Source organism: Mustelus asterias, unplaced genomic scaffold (assembly GCF_964213995.1).
Source record: "Mustelus asterias unplaced genomic scaffold, sMusAst1.hap1.1 HAP1_SCAFFOLD_77, whole genome shotgun sequence".
Taxonomy (NCBI): Eukaryota; Metazoa; Chordata; class Chondrichthyes; order Carcharhiniformes; family Triakidae; genus Mustelus; species Mustelus asterias.
In genome coordinates, this window is record NW_027590136.1 from 1,100,321 (window position 1) to 1,122,891 (window position 22,571).

The 22,571-nt window shown below is 46.1% G+C and overlaps 1 protein-coding gene across 1 annotated transcript in view; it reads left to right on the forward strand.

Annotated features, from left to right (window-relative positions):
- Nucleotides 1-22,571, forward strand: part of LOC144483739 (uncharacterized) — a 90,479-nt gene that overhangs the window by 40,284 nt on the left and 27,624 nt on the right. Inside the window, exon 6 of the mRNA XM_078202276.1 lies at nucleotides 4,846-5,256. Within this exon, the coding sequence (XP_078058402.1) occupies nucleotides 4,846-5,256 (411 nt within the window). The remainder of the gene's footprint in view (nucleotides 1-4,845; nucleotides 5,257-22,571) is intronic.

Genomic DNA, 22,571 nt, shown 5'->3' on the forward strand with positions numbered 1-22,571 from the left:
AGGTGCCCCTGCGGGTGTGAAAGTGTCCTATTCATTCCACAGGAGCCTATTGCGCAGGCGCAGTGCTATATCTGGAGCGTGCGCAGTGTCACTGCTCGGAGTCTTGCGAGTGCGGGAGTTGGCACATTTTTCAGCGGGTGAGTCGGTTGGGCTGTGGGAGAAATGGAGCCGGGAGTCGGGGTAGGGAGGGAGCTATGGCTTCCAAACACCCGCTGTAGGCTGCAAGGCCCGAATAAGACCCTGCAGGTCCCGGGTTTGCAGCTCCGAGGCTTTTATCCCGGCAACAGGCCCCAGTTATCGGCCGCCACCTTGTTTCAGCGGAGACGGAGGGCGCATGCGCTGCTGTCTGACGGGTCATAATGGGCGTGGTTTCAGGGGCTGGTTCAGAACCTCTACAGAGGGACAATAGAATCGTCGAAACCCGACAGTACAGAAAGAGGCCATTCGGCCCAGCGAGTCTGTACCGATCACAATCCCACCCAGGCCTCATCCCCACAACCCCATGCATTTACCCTGCTAATCCCCCTGACATTAGGGTCAATTTAGCATGGCCAATCAACCTAACCCACACATCTTTGGACTGTGGGAGGAAACCAGAGCACCCGGAGGAAACCCACGCAGACATGGGGAGAATGTGCAAACTCCATACAGACAGTGACCCAAGGCCGGAATTGAACCTGGGACCCTGGCGCTGTGAGGCAGCAGTGCAAGCCACCGTGCCGCCCTTAAATTCCCAGATGTTTCATTAAGATTACTTCTCAGTCTTCTAAACTCCAAAGAGTACAGGCCCCAGCTGCTCAACCTGAAAGATAAAACTCCTCATTTCAGGAATCAACCAACTGAATCTTCTCTGAACTGCCTCCACTGCAATTTTGTCCCAGCTAAAGTAATTCTGTGCCAGGTAGGAGGAGAGAATGTTTTGAATTTCTGTTCTGGACAGATGCTGATGGATTTTGGAAACTCCTTTTACAGGGGGTGAGAAGGGAAAGATTTACACACAGCAAACTCAGACCAAAAGAAATGTTTGTCTCTCTTGAATTTCTAACCTTGAATTACACCTATAACTTTCCTCATTTACAGGGAGAAGATTTGAAGATTGCAACATTTTTCCCGGACACCAATCTCTCCGAGATCTTTTCAGCTGCAGCAGATTTTAAAATGTGAAAACAGTGAAATGGTTTTGGGGTGAGTGTTAGTGAGCATTAATTTAAATTTAGAGCATGCTCTGATTCCATGGATCTCGGGCTATTATGACTCTTTTACCATGGATGGGGAGGCAATGGTGCAGTGATAGTTATTGGATTAGTAATACAGGGATCCAGGGCGATGCACTGCGAACCCTGGGTTTGAATCTCACAATGGCAAATGTTGAAATTTGAATTTGGTAAAAATCTAGAATTAGAAGTCCATTGATGACAATTGTCGTAAAAATCCATCCGATTTAATAATGTCCTTTAAAGAAGGAAATGACCACATCCCCCAGCAATGCAAACCACTCAGTTCAAGGGCAATGAGTTATGGGCAGTAGATGCTGACGCAGCCAGCACATAGAGTCATAGAGCAATACAGCACGGGAACAGGCCCTTGGGCCCAACTGATCCATGCCAACCATGGTGCCCTCCCAGCTTGTCCCAATTGCCCATGTTTGGCTCATATCCCTCTAATCCTTTCCAATTCATGTACTTATCCAAATGCTTTTTAAATGTTTAAACCTCCTGTTTGAACCTGCCTCAACCACTTTCTCTGGCAGCTCATTCCATGTACACACCACCCTCTGCATGAAGAAGTTGCCCCTCGGGTCCCTTTTAATCTTTCCCCTCTCACCTTAAACCTGGGCCCTCAAGTTTTCAATTCCCTTACCCTGGCAAAAATACAATGTGGGTTCATCCTATCTATGCCCCCCATGATTTAATACACCTCAATATGGTCACCCCACATTCTCCTACGTTCGAAGGAATAAAGCCCTCGCCTGTCCAACCTCTCGCGATCACTCAGGCCCATTAGTCCCGGCAACATCCTCATAAATCTTCTTTGCACTCTTTCCAGTTTATCAATGTCTTTCCTAAAACAGGGTGACAAAAACTGTTCACAGTACTCCAAGTGCAGCCTCACCAATGACTTATACAACTGTAACATAATGTCCCAACTCCTATACTCAGTGCCATGACTGATGAAGGCCAGTGTGCTAAATGCCTTCTTCACCATTCTGTCTACCTGTGCTGCCACTTTCAACAAACTATGTACTTCTCCGAGGTTCCTCTGTTCCTCAACACTCCCCAGTGCCTTACCATTCACTGTACAAGTCCTACCCTGGTTTGACTTTCCAAAATGCAACACTCACACTTAAGACCATAAGACATAGGAGCAGAACTAGGCCACTCGGCCCATCGAGTCTGCTCCGCCATTCAATCATGGCTGATATTTTTCTCACCCCTGTTCTCCTGCCTTTTTCCCATAACCCCTGATCCCCTTATTAATCAAGAAAATTATATCTCTGTCTTACAGACAGTCAATGACCTGGTCTCCACAGCCTTCTGCGGCAGAGTTCCACAAACTCACCACTCTCTGGCTGAAGAAATTCCTCCTTATCTCTGTTTTAAAGGATTGTCCCTTTAGCCTGAGGTTGTGCCTCTGTACTCTGTATTATCTGTACTGAAACCCATTTGCCAATCAGCGGCCCACTTCCCTAACCGATCAACTGATCAAGATCCCCCTGTAATTTTTGATAACCTTCTTCACTATCAGCGATACCTCCTAATTTAGTATCGTCTGCAAACTTGCTAACCATGCTTTTTATGAATTTTTAAACGGCCATCCATTTCTCTGTTTCACCTCTGCCCTCCCTGATCAGCTCTCTGCCATTGTCTACCTTCCTCTGCCTCTAATAATGGGTGTATTTTAACTATTATTTCCACAAGCTATGTCTTGATGAGGTTTTTCCCACTTCACAACTCTGTTCACTGCTGATTTACCAGCTTAGTCTTACAATGTTCAGGAATTGTTTCTCTTCCACTGGAGATCATTTCCCTTCCACTTCTGAGCTTATATTGACCAACAAAATCTGATACATTTTTATTCCCTGTAATTCATTCTGCCCACCCTGAAACGTTAATCTTCTTTCTGTCTAAAAGGATGGTCTCTTTCCTCATGTTCACAATTAAAGGGCAGGCGATGGCTGACATTTAAGGGGACAGTAAATTAATATAGGACAGAGATATGTCTAGTGTTATTATATGGTACCCAGATTAGATATATTATTTATGTTTCTGTAATAAAATATATTAATTATTATTTCTTGCATTGTAATACAATACTGTAGCGATGTTATACATTTCCAGTCATAAAGTCATTACAGCACAGAAGGAATCCATTTGGTAACTCGATTCCATGCTGACTCTCTGTATAACATTCCAGTCCCATTCCCACTCTATATCCCCATTCTCCTGAAAGTTTATTTCCTTCAAGTGCCCATCCACTTTCATTTTTAAATAGAATCCATAGATATGGATGGAGATTTACAACTTTTTGGGAATGAAATAGGAAAGAATGTTCCACAGAAACTAGAATTGTCTGCTCTGAATTTCTATCCGATACTGACTGTGATGACTTTTGCAAACTCATTTCACAGGATTTTGAACGAGGAATCACAGGCAAAAATTTCAACTGTCATGTCTAGACAGAGTCATATTCCTTGGGATCTGAATATCTTGTAATATGGAACTGTAGCTCTGTTATATATTTCAAGACATCTCTTCCCTCAGAGGGTTGTTAGTCTTTTGGATTTCTCTTCCCCACGGACCAGTGGAGGCTGAGGATCATTGAATATATTCCAGTTAGACAGATCTTTGACTGACAATGGTGTCAAGGGTTATGGGGAACAGACAAGAAGATGGAGCAAAAGCTAATACGTGGGGAGATTTCTTCACTCAAGGATGTGGTAAAGCTTTGGAATTCTCAACCCCTGAGGACAGTGAAGCCTCAGTCATCAACTATTTTCAAGAGTTTGATTGATTGGTTTCTGGATATTGAAGATATCAAGGGATATGGGTTTAGTGTGGGGAGAATGATGCTGAGGTAGATGAACGAATTATCTCATTGAATTGTTTAAAAGGCTCGATGGGCCAAATGGCCGACTGCAGCTCCTATTTGTTATGGTCTCTGTGTCCAGGACAGGAAGCAGTGAGCATGGATCTGTCAATCAGCCTCAATCAGCACCTTCAGGAGAATTGGGAGGGTGAATATTAGATACAGCAGAGTGAGAATGGAGGGAGAGTGTGTGGGATGGAGATTTACAGCTTTTTGGGACTGAAATAGGAAAGAATGTTCCATAGAAACTAGAATTGTTTGTTCTGAATTTCTGTCCTGTACTGACACTGATGACTTATGTAAACTCGTTTTACAGGATATTGAAAGAGGAATCACAGACTGAAATCTCAAACGTCACGTCTAGATCTGACAGAGTCATATTCCTTGGGAGCTGAATATCATCGGACTTTGAATCCAGAAGGAGAAATTGTTGTCCAGTTTGTCGATTTGAAAAGATTTCAAGTGTCAGTGTGACTGGAAAAGCAGCAACACACTGCCACACTCGAGTGAGGGTGTTCCAGTGCACTGACTGAAGAGCTTTAACCAGTTACACAGCCTGAATAAATATCACATCATTCACAGTGGGGAGAGACTGTACCCGTGCTGTGAGTGTGGACGAGACTTCAACTGGTTGTCCACCCAAGAGAGAGGCAAGGACACCTGCACCATGGAGAAACCATGGAAATGTGTGGACTGTGGGAAGAGATACAGAGCCCCATCAGATCTGGAAACTCATCAGCGCAGCCACACTGGGGAGAGACCATTCATGTGCTCTCTGTGTGGGGAGGGATTCACTCGGTCATCCCACCTGCAGAGACACCAACGAGTTCACACTGGGGAGAGACCGTTCACCTGCTCTCAGTGTGGGAATGGATTCACTCGATCATCCTACCTGCAGTCACACCAGCGAGTTCACACTGGGGAGAGGCCATTCAGCTGCTCTCAGTGTGGGAAGGGATTCACTTGTTCATCCAGCCTGTGGAAACACCAGCGAGTTCACACTGGGGAGAGGCCATTCACCTGCTCTCAGTGTGGGAAAGGATTCTATGATTCATCCAAACTACGCACACACCAGCGAGTTCACACTGGGGAGAGGCCATTCACCTGCTCTCAGTGTGGGAAAGGATTCACTCAGTCCTCCCACCTGCTGAAACACCAGCGAGTTCACAAGTGATTCCAGAGGTTGGATTCTGCTGTTATTGTTTCTGCTCTCAATTACATCCAGGATTGCATTCTGTTCATTCCTGCAGTTGGTCAATGGGGAGGGTCGGAGGGTTTCTTTCTGTTGGACTGGCCGGCCTCACGACTTGGTCTCACGACTTGGCCTCCAGTGGGCTGATGCTCTTTGAGTCTTGTTGCGAATACCTAGTTTCAAATTTCACACGGATCACAGAGTGACAGGGTGTGAGGAAGTTCAGAGATATTTAGTCAGCATTTCTGTTTGAAACTCCCCCAGATGCCCATCCAATTTCCTTTATAATTGTTTCTTATCTCCACTTCCTCCACCCTCGTAGGCAGCGAGTTCCAGGTCATTACCATTCGCTGCATCAAAATATTCTCCCCCCACCCCCCGCTGCATCTCTGATCCAAAACCTTAATTCTGTGCCCCCTCATCCTTGTCCCGTCAGCTAATGGGAACAGCTTTTCTTTGTCCACCTTATCTAAACCTGTCAGAATCTTGTCCACCTCTATCAAATCTCCCCTCAACCTCCTTTGCTCCAAGAGGAACAACCCCAGCCTGACATTGACAATAAAGAACAAACTAACAGAATATGTTAATACCTGAAATCAAATGGGAATGTTTAATTTCTGTTTTAAAGATATTGTGAATATACTTTCCTGGACAATAAAGAAATTGGAATAACTCAACTTGGGTGTGGTTGAATGGAATATATCAATCTGGTATCCACCGACAGTCTAGTGAAAGTCTGGAATGTGTAGCTGGAAATTCCTCCCTAACAGCACTGCGGGTGTACTTACACCTCAGGCATTGTAGCAGTTCAAGAAGGCAGTGTTGGGGTTCACCATGGCCGAGGCAGCTACATACAGCCACATATTCTGTTATAATTGAAGGACAGCAGATTAAATGCGAGGCATTATGGGACTGGACTATCTTGACCACATTCCTGTGACTGCTCAGTTTCTCCAATCATGGACCATTAAAGCTGCTTAGCAGGGCCCCACCAGAGGACCTGGTGAGAATATTTACTCAGAATGAGTTAGAATTAAACTGGGGCAGGATTGTGGTCCAGTGGTTAGCACTGCTGCCTCACAGCGCCAGGGACCTGGGTTTGATTCCCGGCTTGGGTCACTGTCTGTGTGGAGTTTGCACATTCTCCCCGTGTCTGTGTAGGTTTCCTCCGGGTGCTCCAGTTTCCTCCCACGGTACAAAGATGTGTGGGTTAGGTGGATTTGCCATGGTAAATTGCCCCTTAGTGTCAGGGGGACTAGCTAGGGTAAATGCATGGGGTTATGGGGATAAGGTCGGTAGGATTGTGGTTGGTGCAGACTTGATGGGCCGAATGGCCTCCTCCTGCACTGTGGAGATTCTATGAGATTATTGCAGGACCGGCTGGTGTTCAGCGGCTGAGAAACCTGGAATCTGTAAAAATGGGGTCTGACTAATCAACAAACGGTGGTAGGTAGCTGACTAAGAAGTCAAGAAGCGTTCTCAGGCATGTTTAAATTATTTTATCATAAATTTGTGATAAGAACTGTGAGGGACTTGTGACCTGATAGTCGGTGAAGTGACGGTATAATCCAAGTAGCACTGGACTGAAAAGCAGACCTCTGAGAGTAGATTCTAATGGTTATAATCTTACCCAAGCATGGCCAGTGACAAATCAGAGCTCGAGTGGGGACTGGACAGGTCTCTTACCTGCCATTTGGAAACTAAAACTAAGAAACCTATCGATACAATGATAAGAGAATAGAGCCAATGTTTCGTGTTTGGATGACACTTCAGAAGAGCTCTTATAAAGGGTCATCCAGACTCGAAACATTGGCTCTATTCTCTCTCCACAGATACTGTCAGACCTGCTGAGATTTTCCAGCATTTTCTGTTTTTGTTTCAGATTCCAGTATCCGCAGTCTTTCACTTTTATGATAAAATGATTAAGTCTGATTGGAATCCCCACGACCCTCCCGCGAAACAGAGGGAGTGGTGGCAAAGGGAGAAAAAGGATAAGGATGATAAAGTCTGGGTTCTGATTCTCTGAGCCCATGTAGAATAAACAAAATGAGTGAATCAGTTTATAAAGAACAGAAGTTACCCATCCCTAACAAAAACTGATCAAATTAAATAGATTGAGGAATATCATAGAATCCTACAGTGCAGAAAGAGGCCATTCGGCCCATCGAGTCTGCACCAACCACAATCCCACCCAGGCCCTATCCACATATCCCTACATATTTACCCACTAACCCCTCTAACCTATGCAGTTTAGAATGGCCAATCAACCTCGCCCGCACATCTTTGGACTGTGGGAGGAAACCGGAGCACCCGGAGGAAACCCACGCAGACACAGGGAGAATGTGCAAACTCCACACAGACAGTGACCCGAGCCGGGATATAACAAAAAAAATTAATAGATGAAGTTTAAAATCATTTGTTTTGTTTTAAACTTGTGTAAAGTGATGTAATTGTGTGCCAAGTTTTTTCTGCTCACTCCCACCCCTTTAGGTTCTGTAGAAAAGTTAACCCTTTCAGCAGACAGTTCATTTGTTTTTAAATCGCCTGAAAACTCATGTGTCTATTTTAGTTTATAATTGAAGATTTATGGGAATTGGCTAAGATGGGCTTTTTAACATTTTTAAAGTATAAAAAAGTGGTCTTGAGAAGGCAATTTGGTCAAGAGAGGTGGAATCATAGAAACCCTACAGTGCAGAAGGAGGCCATTTGGCCCATCGAGTCTGCACCGACCACAATCCCACCCAGGCCCTACCCCCACATATTTACCCGCTAATCCCTCTAACTACGCATCTCAGGGACAATTTTTTTTTTAACCTGGCCAATCAACCTAACCCGCACATCGTTGGACTGTGGGAGGAAACCGGAGTACCCGGAGGAAACCCACGCAGACACGAGGAGAATGTGCAAACTCCACACAGACAGTGACCCGAGCCGAGAATCGAACCCGGGACCCTGGAGCTGTGAAGCAGCAGTGCTAACCACTGTGCTACCGTGCCGCCCTAAGGGAGGGAGAGATGTTTACAGAGAGGTGTGGAGAGCTGTTGGTTTTACAAGTTATCCATGTTTTTGGAGCAGTCACTTCATGTCCTGGTCTGAGAGGGATGGAGAGAAGTCTGTTCAATTGTTAATGTTAAACTTTCTCTATTAACTGTTAATCGACACTCTGTTTTTTATCTTTCTGACTTGTTACATTTTTAATGATTAATAAAGTTTCTGAATTCACCATTTAAAGTATTCTTTCTTGCCACATGGTTAAGACACTGGAACCTGGTGTGATTTACGATTAGGGAGGTTATTGTAAACAAGAGAACCCCCATAAATCTTAGTTCAAATAAATCAAAGTTCTGACAAATGGAATGTTATCCTTTATTATTCCGGACAAATGTGAGGTAATACATTTTGGAAGGTCTAATACAGATAGGAAATATACAGTAAATGGCAGAACCCTTAAGAGTATTGAAAGGCAAAGGGATCTGGGTATACAGGTACACAGGTCACTGAAAGTGGCAATGCAGGTGGAGAAGGTAGTCAAGAAGGCATACGGCATGCTTGCCTTCATCGGCCGGGGTATTGAGTTTAAAAATTGGCAAGTCATGTTGCAGCTTTATAGAACCTTAGTTAGGCCACACTTGAAATATAGTGTTCAATTCTGGTCGGCACACTACCAGAAGGATGTGGAGGCTTTGGAGAGGGTGCAAAAAAGATTTACCAGGATGTTGTCTGGTATGGAGTGCATTAGCTATGAGGAGAGGTTCGGGAAACTTGGTTTGTTCTCACTGGAATGACGGAGGTTGAGGGGGGACCTGATAGAAGTCTACAAGATTGAGAGGCATGGACAGAGTGGATAGTCAGAAGCTTTTTCCCAGGGTGGAAGAGTCAATTATTAGGGGGCATAGGTTTAAGGTGCAAGGTTTAAAGGAGATGTTCGAGGCAGATTTTTTACAGAGTAGTGGGTGTTTGGAACTCGTTGGCGGGGAAGGTAGTGGAAGCGGATACAGTCGTGACTTTTAAGGAGCATCTTGACAAATACATGAATAGGATGGGAATAGAGGGATATGGTCCCCGGAAGGGTAGGAGGTTTTAGTTAAGTCGGGCAGCATGGTCGGTGCAGGCTTGGAGGGCCGAAGGGCCTGTTCCTGTGCTGTAATTTTCTTTGTTCTTGGTTCTTTGTTCTATTATGAGACAAATTGAACAGAGAAGTAAAGATGTTCTGCTTCAGTTATACAGGGCGTTGCTGAGACTGCATCTTGAACACTCGGTGCAGCTTTGTCTCCTATTTAAGAAATGATACAAATGCATTGAAAGTGGTTCAGAGGAGGTTGAATAGATTGTTTCCCAATTCTTGACCCTCACAGGATAAATTTTGTCCGATTTTTCTTGTCTTCACCTCTGACAAAGAGTAATCCTGACTCAAAACGTTGTCTCTATTCTCTCTCTACAGATGCTGTCAGACTTGCTGAAATTGTTCAGGATTTTCTGTTTTTTTTTCAGATTCCAACAACAGCAGAATTTTGCCTTTATACTAATTCTTGTTGGGTAAGGACATCAAAAGTATCGGGTATAGCACGAGAACGCAACACAAAAAGATCAGCCATGATCTAAATAAATGGTGGAGGAAACTCAAAGGGCCAAATGGCCGACTTCTGCTCCGATGTCGAATGTTGGTCACAAATTCCTGAGAATTGTGAACCAAGGCTGGAAGATTCGCCTTGCTTGTGTTAGTGGGAAAATGTCCAGGAGAACCATCACTGTGAAGGACAGTTCTGGGATTAAAGGTTGCCCGACTGGAAAAGGAAAACAATGGAAATAAACCCTCTGGGAGTGAAGAATCACTTTGGACTGGTTTTTGGAGAAAGAGTGTGAACATTCCAAGGCAGAATAAAATATATTCATTGAGTGGATATTTAATGGTGTTAAGAGTAAAAGGACAAAGTTTAATTTTACAGTTTAAGGGCTATGTTCCCTATAAAAAAGTGTTCAATCATTGTTGCTTCAAGTTTGTTGGAGGAGACATCAGAAAACTTGAAGTTTTGTCGTGTGAATCTTTAATTTGTTTACTGGGTTTAGAATTCATTTTTTTTAAATTGTTGATCATCATCAGAGATGCTAACAGTTCATTTAAAGCCACACGTTTCGACTTCCCATTTGAGCCTGGGCACCTTTCTGTCTCTATTGCTGGTGTCAATGACAGCCAGGCGACGGAGCTGAGGGCTGAATTTAGCTGAGAATAACGGGGCCTGCGCCCCAGTTGGGAAACTGCCCTGGGCGTCGCACTAATAGAGAGACAGGAAGGTGCTGGAGGACTGACTGGGAAATGGGCCTCCAACCAATTGTTATATCAGTCACTCAGAACTAAAGAGAAACCTGTCTCTATAAATACAGATCCAGGGAAGAGGCTGCACTGAAATCTGCCCTTCAAACCTGCACAAAAGCAGGAGGCTGAGATTGACAGGCTGCAGGAGTCCATTCAGCCGATCATGTCCCTGCTATCTCTTTAAAAGGACTCTCTGATTTATCCAACTGCTCTGCTCTTTCCCCACAGCCCTGCAAATTCTTCCCTTTCAAGTCTTTACCCTTTGGGAATATACTATTGAATCTGCTTGCAGGCAGATCAGAACAACTCGCTGTGTCAAAAAATAAAATCTCATCTCCCCCTCTGGCTCCTTTGCCAATTACCTTGGAGGGACTCACTTTCTGTTAAAGAGCCTGCCAACCCCTCTCACCCACTTTCCCTAAAGTGCATCAATCTCATCAGGAAAAATCCAGGAAAATCAAATATTTTTACTGATAAAAGTTTATTAATGAAACAGAACATGGTTAAAACAAACAGAAAATTACTTGAGGATCAAAGACAACCAGAGTAAAAGGATGTTCACAATGTTCTGGACACAAATGGTTTCTCTTTATCTGTTCCCTGACCTCTTTGTGGTAAAGGCAGAATTTAAAAAGAAGTTTATTGAATGAAAAAAGTTTACTGAACAACTGAGCACGGTGGCACAATGGTTACTGCTGCCTTACAGCGTCCTGGCTTGGGTCCCTGTCTGTGCGGAGTCTGCACATTCTCCCCATGTCTGCATGGGTTTCCTCCAAGTCCTCCGGTTTCCTCCCACAGCCAATGATGTGCAGGTTAGGTGGATTGGCCATGCTAAATTCTCATTAAGTGTACCTGAACAGGCGCCAGAGTGTGGCAACTAGGGGAGTTTCACAGTAACTTCATTGCAGCGTGAATGTAAGCCTACTTGTGACTAATAAATAAACTTTAAGACATTGACTTTTACAGCTTCATGCGGGTGATCAGTCTGTAGAAGAGTAACCCTCTCTGGCTCCTTCTTTGACAGGAATTCTTGTGGAATTCAGCTTTGGAAGTCTGGCTCCTTCTCTGACAGTAATTTCCTTGGAACTCAGCCTTGGGAGGCTTCAGTATTTGGTTCACAAGGAAGACCTTCAGAACCTCTACTTTTATCCCCAAAGTGACCGTTACCTCACGTCAGAGTTGGGCCTGTTGGAACATGACAATTGGTCAATTTAGTCACCAGATTAATTGAATTGGATCCTCAATTACTGACACCACTTTCTCTCATTATCTTAGACAGGAATACAAGAGAACTGGTTCATGCTGTCCCTTTATCTGATTCTGTACAATACCCTTATTCACACAGTTTCAAATGTTGAGGCTAATCAGAGCTTGAAGATCTCTCTCACCCGTACACTACGCCAGCTGCGGCACAGTGGTTAACATTGCTGCCTCACAGCGCCAGGGATCTGGTTTCGATTCTCGGCTTGGGTCACTGTCCATGTGGTGTCTGCACGGTCTCCCCATGTCTGCGTGGGTTTCCTCCAGCCGCTCCTGTTTCCTTCCCAAGTCTGAAAGACGTGTTGGTTCAGTGCATTGGCCATGCTACATTCTCCCTCAGTGTAACCCGAACAGGCACCGGAGTGTGGTGACTAGGGGATTTTCACAGTCACTTCATTGCAGTGTTAATGTGAGCCTACTTGTGACACAAATAAACTTTAAAAATGTATCTTCATTGCACATTCGTTACATACACAGCAATTAAGATTTTACATTTTAACAGCAAATAAAAACTCAGTCTTTTACTATAACGACTGATTCATTAATTGTAACTCAATTAAGGGTCACTGCTTATTCAATCACCATGATGCCCCCTCCGTAGCCAATTCCTGAATGCCCCCCCGTGCACATCCAACCCCCTTGGCAGAGATTCACCCCCCCCCCCACCCGACTACCCTCCCCCATGCAAAGCTCCCCGCTTGGCGTCCACCCTCCTTGCATAAGCCCCCAGTCATTATAAATATCCCTCCACTAATCCCCACCCCCACCCATCCCCTTGGCACTGCCCATGGTACACTTATGGTGCTCAACTGGGCACTGCCAGGGTGCCCGGAGGGTACTGAATGTGGCATTGCCCAATGGGCACTGCCCCTGACCACCATGGTGGTTTCAATGGCCTCCGATCCCACACACACAGCCCCCCCTCCCCCAAAGTGTGGCCCAAGCACCTGGTCCCCACTGGTGAAGACCAGTAGTGATTCTCGGTGATGTGACGTCTCGCCAGCGAGAGGGGGAAGCAGCCATGCTGAACCCACCAATCACATTGTAATGTAGGCAACTCTATGCAAATAGCCTTCACTCCCTTTCTGGGAATGAAGCTGGCAAAACACGGGCTGGGAAGATAGCAATCCTTTAGTCTCGCACGCTATCTTCCTGGCTCACCGGTCTAATCGAGCGGCGAGTCGAGCCGGTAAGATCGCCCCCTGTATCTTTCTTTCACACTCAGACTGAACCAATCAGCCTTATTCTTGAGGCAGATTTCACAGAATATAATGTCCTCTCGCTGATCAAAATGAAAGAAGAAATTCTTAGTTTAAACAATTCCTGCTCACTACACAGATTCCACAAGCATTGAGGTGAATACAGTGTGGTCACAACAAAATGACAACAATACAGTTCAGTAACAACACAAACTTAATTTAAACTTCATCTTTTTTTTGTTATATTCCTCAACCTAATTATTTTAATTTGATCAGTTTTTGTTAGGGATGGTAACTTCTGCTCTTTATAAACTGGTTCACTCATTTTGTTAATTCTACATGGGCTCGGAGAATCAGAACCCAGACTTTATCATCCTTATCCTTTTTCTCCCTTTGCCACCACTCCCTCTGTTTTGCGGGAGGGTCGTGGGGATTCCAATCAGAACTAATCATTTTATCATAAAAGTAAAATACTGCGGATGCTGGAATCTGAAACAAAAACAGAAAATGATGGAAAATCTCAGCAGGTCTGACAGTATCTGTGGAGAGAGAATAGAGCCAATGTTTCGAGTCTGGATGACCCTTTATAAGAGCTCTTCTGAAGTGTCATCCAGACTCGAAAGATTGCTCTATTCTCTAATCATTTTATCGATAAGTTTCTTGGTCTTAGTTTCCAAATGGCAGGTAAGGGACCTGTCCGGTCCCCACTCGAGCTCTGGTTTTTCACTGGCCATGCTTGGGTAGAATTATAATCATTGGAATCTACTCTCAGAGATCTGCTTTTCAATCCAGTGCTACTTGGAGTATACTGTCACTTCACCGACTATCGGGTCACAAATTTATGATAAAATAATTTAAATAATGCCTGAGAACACTCTGAACCAACTACCTATCATCGTTTGTTGATTGGTCAGACCCACGTTTCACAGATTCAAGTATCTCAGCCGCTGAACACCTGCCGATCCTGGAATAAGTTTAATTCTAACTCATTCTGAGTAAATATTCTCACCAGGTCCTCTGTCAGGGCCCTGCTAAGCAGCTTTAATGGTCCGTGATTGCAGAAACTGAGCAGTCACAGGAATGTGGTCAAGATAGTCCAGTCCCATAATGCCTCACATTCAATCTGCAGTCCTTCAATTATAACAGAATATGTGGCTGTATGTAGCTGCCTCGGCCATGGTCAACCCCAACACTGCCTTCCTGAACTGCTACAATGCCTGAGGTGTAAGTACACCCACAGTGCTGTTAGGGAGGGATTTCCAGCTTTACATTCCTGACACGATTCTGACAGGTTTCGATAAGGTGGACAAAGGAAAGCTGTTCCCATCTGCTGATGGGACAAGGACAAGGGGGACACAGATTGAAGGTTTTGGGTCAGAGATGCGAGGGAGGGGAACGTGAGGAAGAATATTTTGATGCAGTGAATAGTAATGGACTGGAACTTGCTGCCTACGAGGGTGGAGGAAGTGGAGACAATAAACAATTACAAAGGAAATTTGGTGGGGATTTGGGGGTTTTCAAACAGAAATGCTGACTAAATATCTCTGAAGTTCCGAGCACCAGCCACTGGAGGCAAAGTCGTGAGACCGGCCAGTCCCTCAGAAAGAAACCCTCGTCCCTCCCCATTGACCAACTGTGAGAATGAACAAAATGCAGTCCCGGATGTAATTGAGAGCAGAAACAATAACAGCAGAATCCAACCCCTGGAATCACTCGTGAACTTGTTGGTGTTTCAGCAGCTGGGATGAAACTCTGAATCCCTTCCCACACTGAGAGCAGGTGAATGGCCTCTCCACAGTGTGAACTCGCTGGTGTGTCTGCAGGCTGGATGAGTCAGTAAATCGCTTCTCACACTGAGAGCAGGTGAATGGTCTCTCCCCAGTGTGAACTCGCTGGTGTCTCCACAAGATGGATGACTGAGTGAATCCCTTCCCACACACAGAGCAGGTGAATGATCTCTCCCCAGTGTGAACTCGCTGGTGTCTGGCCAGGTTGGATGACGTTCTAAATCTCTTTGAGCAGTGAGAGCAGCCGAACGGTCTGTCCACAGTGTGAATGCGCTGGTGGAGCATCAGTGCCCGAGAGCTTTTGAATCCGCTCCCACAGTCAGAGCATGTAAAGGGTCTCTCATTGGTGTGAGTGAGATTGTGTCTCAACAGGTGGGACAACCGAATGAATCCCTTTGCGCAGTGAGAGCAGCTGAACAGTCTCTCCTCAGTGTGAATGCGCTGGTGGGACATTAGATGCCGAGAGCTTTTGAATCCACTCCCACAATCAGAGCATTTAAAGAGTCTCTCATTGCTGTGAGTGATATTGTGACTCAGTAGGTGGGATAACTGACTGAATCCCTCCCCACACACAGAGCAGCTGAATGGTCTCTCCCCAGTGTGAACTCGCTGGTGTCTCAGCAGTCTGTATGACAAACTGAATCCTTTCCCACACACAGAGCAGGTGAATGGTCCCTCCCTTGTGTGACTGCGTCGATGAGTTTCCAGCTGAGATGGGTGCTTGAATCCTTTCCCACAGTCCCCACATTTCCTCATGGTGCGGGTGTCCTTGTGACTCTCCAGGTTAAACAATCAGTTAAATCTCACACAGAACACGGGTACAGTCTCTCCCCGCTGTGAATGCTGCGATGTATTTTCAGGCTGTGTTACTGGTTAAAGCTCTTTCCACAGTCAGTGCACTGGAGTACGCTCACTCGGGTGTGTGTGCATCCTGGAGCTTTTCCAGTCACACTGATGTTTAAAGCGTTCTGAAGCAGAAAGAACAGAGAAACATTTCTCCTTCTAGATTCAAAGGCTGCTAATATTCAGGTCCCGATGAATCGAGTGACTCTGTCAGAAGATGGTGTGTAGTTTGGATTGAGATTTCTGTCTGTAAATACTCCTCTTCTGATGTCCTGCAAAACGAGTTTACAAAAATAATGACTGTCAGTACAGGATAGAAATTAAGAACTGACAATTTCAGTCGAACATTCTTTCCTCTCTCATTCCCCAAAAGCTGTGAATCTCCATCCCACACACTCTCCCTCCATTCTCACTCTGCTGTATCCAATATTCACCCTCCCAATTCTCCTGAAGGTGCTGATTGACAGATCCATGCTCACTGCCTCCTGTCCTGGACAGAGAGCTGAAAATCTCCATGCAGGCGGCCAGACAGATGTATGTCTGTATGACTTGACTAAAAATGTGTGGAATATACAGACTGGCCTCCCTTCCTTTCCCTTCAGTGGCGAAGGATGGACAAGTCGCCAGGACCCAATGAACTGCACGCTCGGCTTTTAATGGAGGTTGCTGAAGAGATAGTGGACACTTTGGTTGTAATTTTTCGTAGCTCGCTAAATTCTGGGAGGGTATTGAAGATTGGAAAACAGCCAATGTGACTACCTTGTTCAAAAAGGGAGAAAGGCAGAAGGCAGGGTTAATTTAACCTTGTTAATTTAACATCTGTTGTTGGCAAGATACTGGAGTCAATAATGAAAGTGGAAAGAGCTAATCATTTCGGAAAGCTGAAACCTCGTCAAGATTCTTTTATGAAACATAAATCATGTTTGACAAATTCGCTTGAATTCTTTGAGAATGTAATAGGGGAGAGTAGATTGAGAGCAATCTGTAGATGTAGTGTATTTAGATAGGGTGGCACAGTGTTTTTACCACTATTGCATCACAGCACCAGGGACCCGGATTCAATTGCGGCCTTGGGTGCGTCTGTGTGGAGTATGCACATTCTCCCTGTGTCTGCGTGGGTTTCCTCCGAGTGCTCCAGGCTCTCCCCAATGATGTGTGGGTTAGGTTGAACGGCCATGCTAAATTGCCCCTTTGTGTCCCAATAGAAGTGGATTAGGGGGATTAGTGGGGTAAAAATGTGGGGTTATGGGGATAGGGCCTGGGAAAGATGTTCTGTCGGAGAGTCAGTGCAGACTCGATGGGCCAAATGGTCTCCTTCTGCACTCTAGGGATTCCATGATTCGATGATTTCCAAAAGGCATTTGACAAGGCGCTGCATAAGAGACTGGCCTATAAAGTAAAGGTCCATGGAATTGGTGGAAGTGTATTAGATGGATTGAAAACTGGCCGTCACATAGAAAACAGAGAGTTGGAATAAATTAGTCATTTTCAGAGTGGAAAGATGTAACTAGTGGAGTACCACAGGGATCAGTTCTTGGCTCACAATTGTTCATTATTCAATTAATGACCTGGAGGAAGGAACAGAATGTAAGGTTTCCAACTGATACGAAGATAGGCGGAAGGACATGTTGTGATGAGGATATTTTGATTCTGCAATGGGATATAGATAGATTGGGTGACAAAAACCTGGCAAATGGAGTTTAATGTGGAGAAGTGGGAGGTCATGTATTTCAGTAGGAGAAATCAAAAGGGAGATTATCTACATGGAGCGGCGCTGCAGGTGAGTGAAGTACAGAGGGATCTAGATGTTCTTGCACATGAATCACAAAAAGCTAGCAGACAGGTCCCACAGTCGGTAAGAAGAAAAATGGAATTTTGACCTTTATTGCAAAGGGGTTGGAGTTTAAAAACATGGGGGGTTGTGTTGGTGAGGCCTCACCTGGAATACTGCGTAGTTTCGATCTTCTTACTTAAACAAGGATACAGTAACATTGGATGTAGTCCAAAGGAGATTCACCAGGCAAATTCCTGGGTGAGAGGGTTGTCCTATCAAGAGAGAATAAATTGTCTAGGTCTGTATTCCTTGAAGCTTTGAAGACAAAGAGGTGACTTTATTGAAACATAAGATCCTGACGGGGCTTGACAGGATAGATGGTGAGGTATTTTTACAAGTGCAAAAGTCTCGAACAAGCTAAATGGTCGGTCATTTAAAACTGAGGTGCACAGAAATTTCTTCCCCCAGAGGGTGGTGAATGTCTGGAATTCTCTCCCCCACAGGTGGAGGCTGGATCACTATAAGTATTTAAAGTGGAGGTGGATAAATAGTTGATAGATCGAGGAATAGAGGGCTATGGGAAAAGGCTCACAACAGGAGTTGAAGCCGGCATAGATCAGCCATGAAGGGCCTGGTGGCCGCTCCTGCATCTATTTCTCGTGATCAGTTGCTGCAAGTCAACAGTTTCCCCCCAGAATGAAGAAAGAAATGGAAGGGGGGAGAAAAGAAAGAGTTTTACTCACAGATGTTGGAGAGACAGGAGGAAGTTTGAGTCAATCTTCATTCAGAGAGGTAGCAGCAGCAGCTTCGCCGGGCAGGAATGAGGTCAACAAGCTCATTTTGCAACTTCCGCATTCAGACAATGGGGGTGCTCTGATTGGCTGGAGGAGCAGAGTGTTTCCGGTCCTCCAGAGTTCCCATTGGTCAATCCCCCGCAGACAGACAATGAGGGGCGGAGCCCCACGTGGGGGTGGGCGGGACTTTGCCCTCCAGCCGCGCTGAGCTGTTGTCCAATGGGAAAGGCTGGAAGACCCGGACAGACAATGGTCAGCGCGCCGGCTTTGTCCCGGGCCCCGCCCCACACCCGCACATGCGCATTCCCCCAAAACCCGCACAGGCGTACGTTTGATTCACCGCCCCTCACAGCTCTGGCCAATGAGAAGAATTGGAGGACCGGAAGGCCTCAGGTCTTCCAGCCAATGAGAGCGTGGGTTTTTGCGTGAATGAAGATGGGGCATCAGACAGACTCAAACTTCCTCCTGACTGGGAGTTATCCGCGCCTTGCGGTGAGCTTTTGGAAATGTGGCCGCTGGGAGGAGCGCCTTGGTCGGCGTGAAGTTTCTGTTTCAAGTGCTTGGGTTTGTGACTTGTGTAAGAACTTTTTGTCTCGGCTGGGGCTTGTTGAATGCTGCTCTCGCTGGGATTCCTGTGCCTTGAAAGGCGTGGCCCAGGTAGATGCAATCTCGGAAGACCCAAGCCAGGGAGGAGCCATTTGGGAACTATGGTTTCGGAAGGTTCAGCCGCGGAAGGTGTGACCCCAGACGGTGCAGCCCCAGTGGGTGTGATTTTGGAAGTTCTGGCCCGGAGTGGTGGACTTTGGAGGACTGTAGTTGAGCGTTGTCGACTTCGGACGGTGGAATGTTGATGGGCGAAGCTCTGGAAGGCGATGCCTCCGAAATGTTTCACAATTGTATGGTTGTGAATGGATTGTTTGTTATTGTAATATGTGGTTTTCCTGTTATGATAGTTGGTGGTTTGTTCCGGCCCCCGTCTATTTTCTTGCGTTATTTGTGGCCTGGGGGGCATCCCCCCCTGGATAAAGTCACCCCCGGGGGGTGTGACATCCACTTGGGGAAAGTTCTGGGTGGTGAAGCCCCGGATATAGTAACACCAGAGGGATTTTATTCTCCGGGAGAAAAATTGGGAAGGCAGGCCCGAACTGAGTACCCTGGAGAGACTCTCCCACCGCCCCGGCTGAAATTCCGGAAGGGATTCCGGATTGAGTAGGTTCGGGGTGGTTTCCCCATTTCCCCCCTCCGGCTGAACATCCGTAAGGTGTAACCCCCGGATATGAGTACAAGAACAAAGAACAAAGAACAATACAGCACAGGAACAGGCCCTTCGGCCCTCCAAGCCCGCGCCGCTCCCCGGTCCAGGATTGAATCCTGAATCCAGGATCCCCGCCCAATTTTCCAGCCTATCTACATACCAATATCCTATCCACCGAGCTGTCCCTCACAGCTACGATGCTTTGTTCATTACAACCTATTAACTTACCCCCACCCCCCCATTCCAGACCATGTGATCTCCAGGGAGAGGCGAAAACCCAGAGTGAAAAACCCCAGGGCCAATATGGGGAAAAAAAATCTGGGAAATTCCTCTCCGACCCCCTGAGGCGATCGAAACGAGTCCAGGAGATCACAATGGCCCCGATCGGAAAATGCTTCCCAACCCTAGTCATTTCCACTTCCACGAACACCATATGAATTCCCTGCCCCCGAGACAGGTTCCCAACTATCCGCAGTCTCACTCTGTACTGGCACCAGCAAGATGATCGTAGAATGAAGCCTTGAAACGAGAAACCAGGAACAATTAGCCCGCGCCGCTCCCTGGTCCAAACTAGACCACTCTTTTGTATCCCTCCATTCCCACTCCGTTCATATAGCTGTCTAGATAAGTCTTAAATGTTCCCAGTGTGTCCGCCTCCACCACCTTGCCCGGCAACACATTCCAGGCCCCCACGACCCTCTGTGTGAAATATGTCCTTCTGATATCTGTGTTAAACCTCCCCCCCTTCACCTTGAACCTATGACCCCTCGTGAACGTCACCACCGACCCGGGGAAAAGCTTCCCACCGTTCACCCTATCTATGCCTTTCATAATTTTATACACCTCTATTAAGTCTCCCCTCATCCTCCGTCTTTCCAAGGAGAACAACCCCAGTTTCCCCAATCTCTCCTCATAACCAAGCCCCTCCATACCAGGCAACATCCTGGTAAACCTCCTCTGTACTCTCTCCAAAGCCTCCACGTCCTTCTGGTAGTGTGGCGACCAGAACTGGACGCAGTATTCCAAATGCGGCCGAACCAACGTTCTATACATCTGCAACATCAGACCCCAACTTTTATACTCTATGCCCCGTCCTATAAAGGCAAGCATGCCATATGCCTTCTTCACCACCTTCTCCACCTGTGACGTCACCTTCAAAGATCTGTGGACTTGCACACCCAGGTCCCTCTGCGTCTCTACACCCTTTATGGTTCTTCCATTTATCGTGTAGCTCCTCCCTACATTATTCCCACCAAAATGCATCACTTCGCATTTATCAGGATTGAACTCCATCTGCCATTTCCTTGCCCAAATTTCCAGCCTATCTATATCCTTCTGTAGCCTCTGACAATGTTCCTCACTATCTGCAAGTCCTGCCAGTTTTGTGTCGTCCGCAAACTTACTGATCACCCCAGTTACTCCTTCTTCCAGATCATTTATATAAATCACAAACAGCAGAGGTCCCAATACAGAGCCCTGCGGTACACCACTAGTCACAGGCCTCCAGCCGGAAAAAGACCCTTCCACTACCACCCTCTGTCTTCTATGACCAAGCCAGTTCTCCACCCATCTAGCCACCTCCCCCTTTATCCCATGGGATCCAACCACTGGAGGGTTGCATCCCCCGGCAGGTGGACAAACCCAGGGGACGGTGCCCTTATGCTTCAGTGTTTATTTTTTGTTGTGTATAGTTGTAGTGTTGTGTTAATGTTTGTAGATTTGTAGATTATGATTTGTAAATGGAGGTGTATTTTGAGGGCAATGCCCTGGAAAATTGTAATTGATGATGAACCCTTCCGAAATGGAAGGTAGTAATTGATAAATGGATGGTGTTAGCCATCGGTAATGTATTTTTCAGATTTGTTCTTTGTTCATTTGTAATTGTTTTGTAATATCGTGTTTGTACTAACCAACGGAAAATCTTTGCATTGTTTGTGGCCTGGGGGGTATCCCCCCCCCCCCCCCCCCCCCCTGGATAGAGTGACCCCGGGGGGTGTGACATCCAGTTGGGGAAAGTGTCCGGGGCACCCAGAGGGGTAACACCAGGGGGGTTTTGTTCTCCGGGAGAAAAATTGGGAAGGCAGGCCGAATTGAGTATCCCGGAGAGCTTTTCCCACCGCCCCAGCCGAAAATCCGGAAGGCAGTCCGGATTGAGTAGGTTCGGGGTGGTTTTCCTGTCCCCCCGCCTCCAGTCGAACATCCGTCAGGTGGAACCCCCGGACCTGAGTACCTCTGGAGGGTTGCATCCCCGGCAGGGGAAAAACCCGGGAGGCGGTGCCCTGGAGGGCGGCGGATATGCTGCAATGTTTATTCTTGTTGTGTTGTACTAATGTTTGTCACTTTGTAGATTATGATTTGTAATTGGAGGTGTATTGAGAGGGCAATGCCCTGGAAAACTATGACCGTTAGTGAACCCTTCCGAAATAGAAGATAGTAACTGATAAATGGATGGCGTTAGCCATTGGTAATGTATTTTTTTTTACATTTGTTCTTTGTGTATTTGTAATTGTTTTGTATTAACGTATTTGTAATAAACAAAAAGAAACCAGGCAAGTGTTCTCTTCCTGTTGGGGAACACTTCAGCAGTCACGGGCATTCGGCCTCTGATCTTTGGGTAAGCGTTCTCCAAGGCGGCCTTCGCGACACACGACAACGCAGAGTCGCTGAGCAGAGACTGATTGCCAAGTTCCGCACACATGAGGACAGCCTCAACTGGGATCTTGGGTTCATATCACACTATCTGTAACCCCCACGACTTGCCTGGTCTCGCATTCCAACCATTATTTTGTAAATTGAGTGTGTTTTCTTTTGCCCTGTTTGTGAACCGAACTCCCACTCACCTGATGAAGGAGCAGCGCTCCGAAAGCTAGTGGCTTGTGCTACCAAATAAACCTGTTGGACTTTAACCTGGTGTTGTGAGACTTCTTACTGTAACTGAAGCATAATATCTTTACTTCCATGTTCAATTTCTCTCATAATAAAGGATAGCTTTCCATTTGTAAGAACTTTGATTTATCTGAATGAAGATTTATGGGGGTTCTCTTGTTTGCAATAACCTCCCTAATCG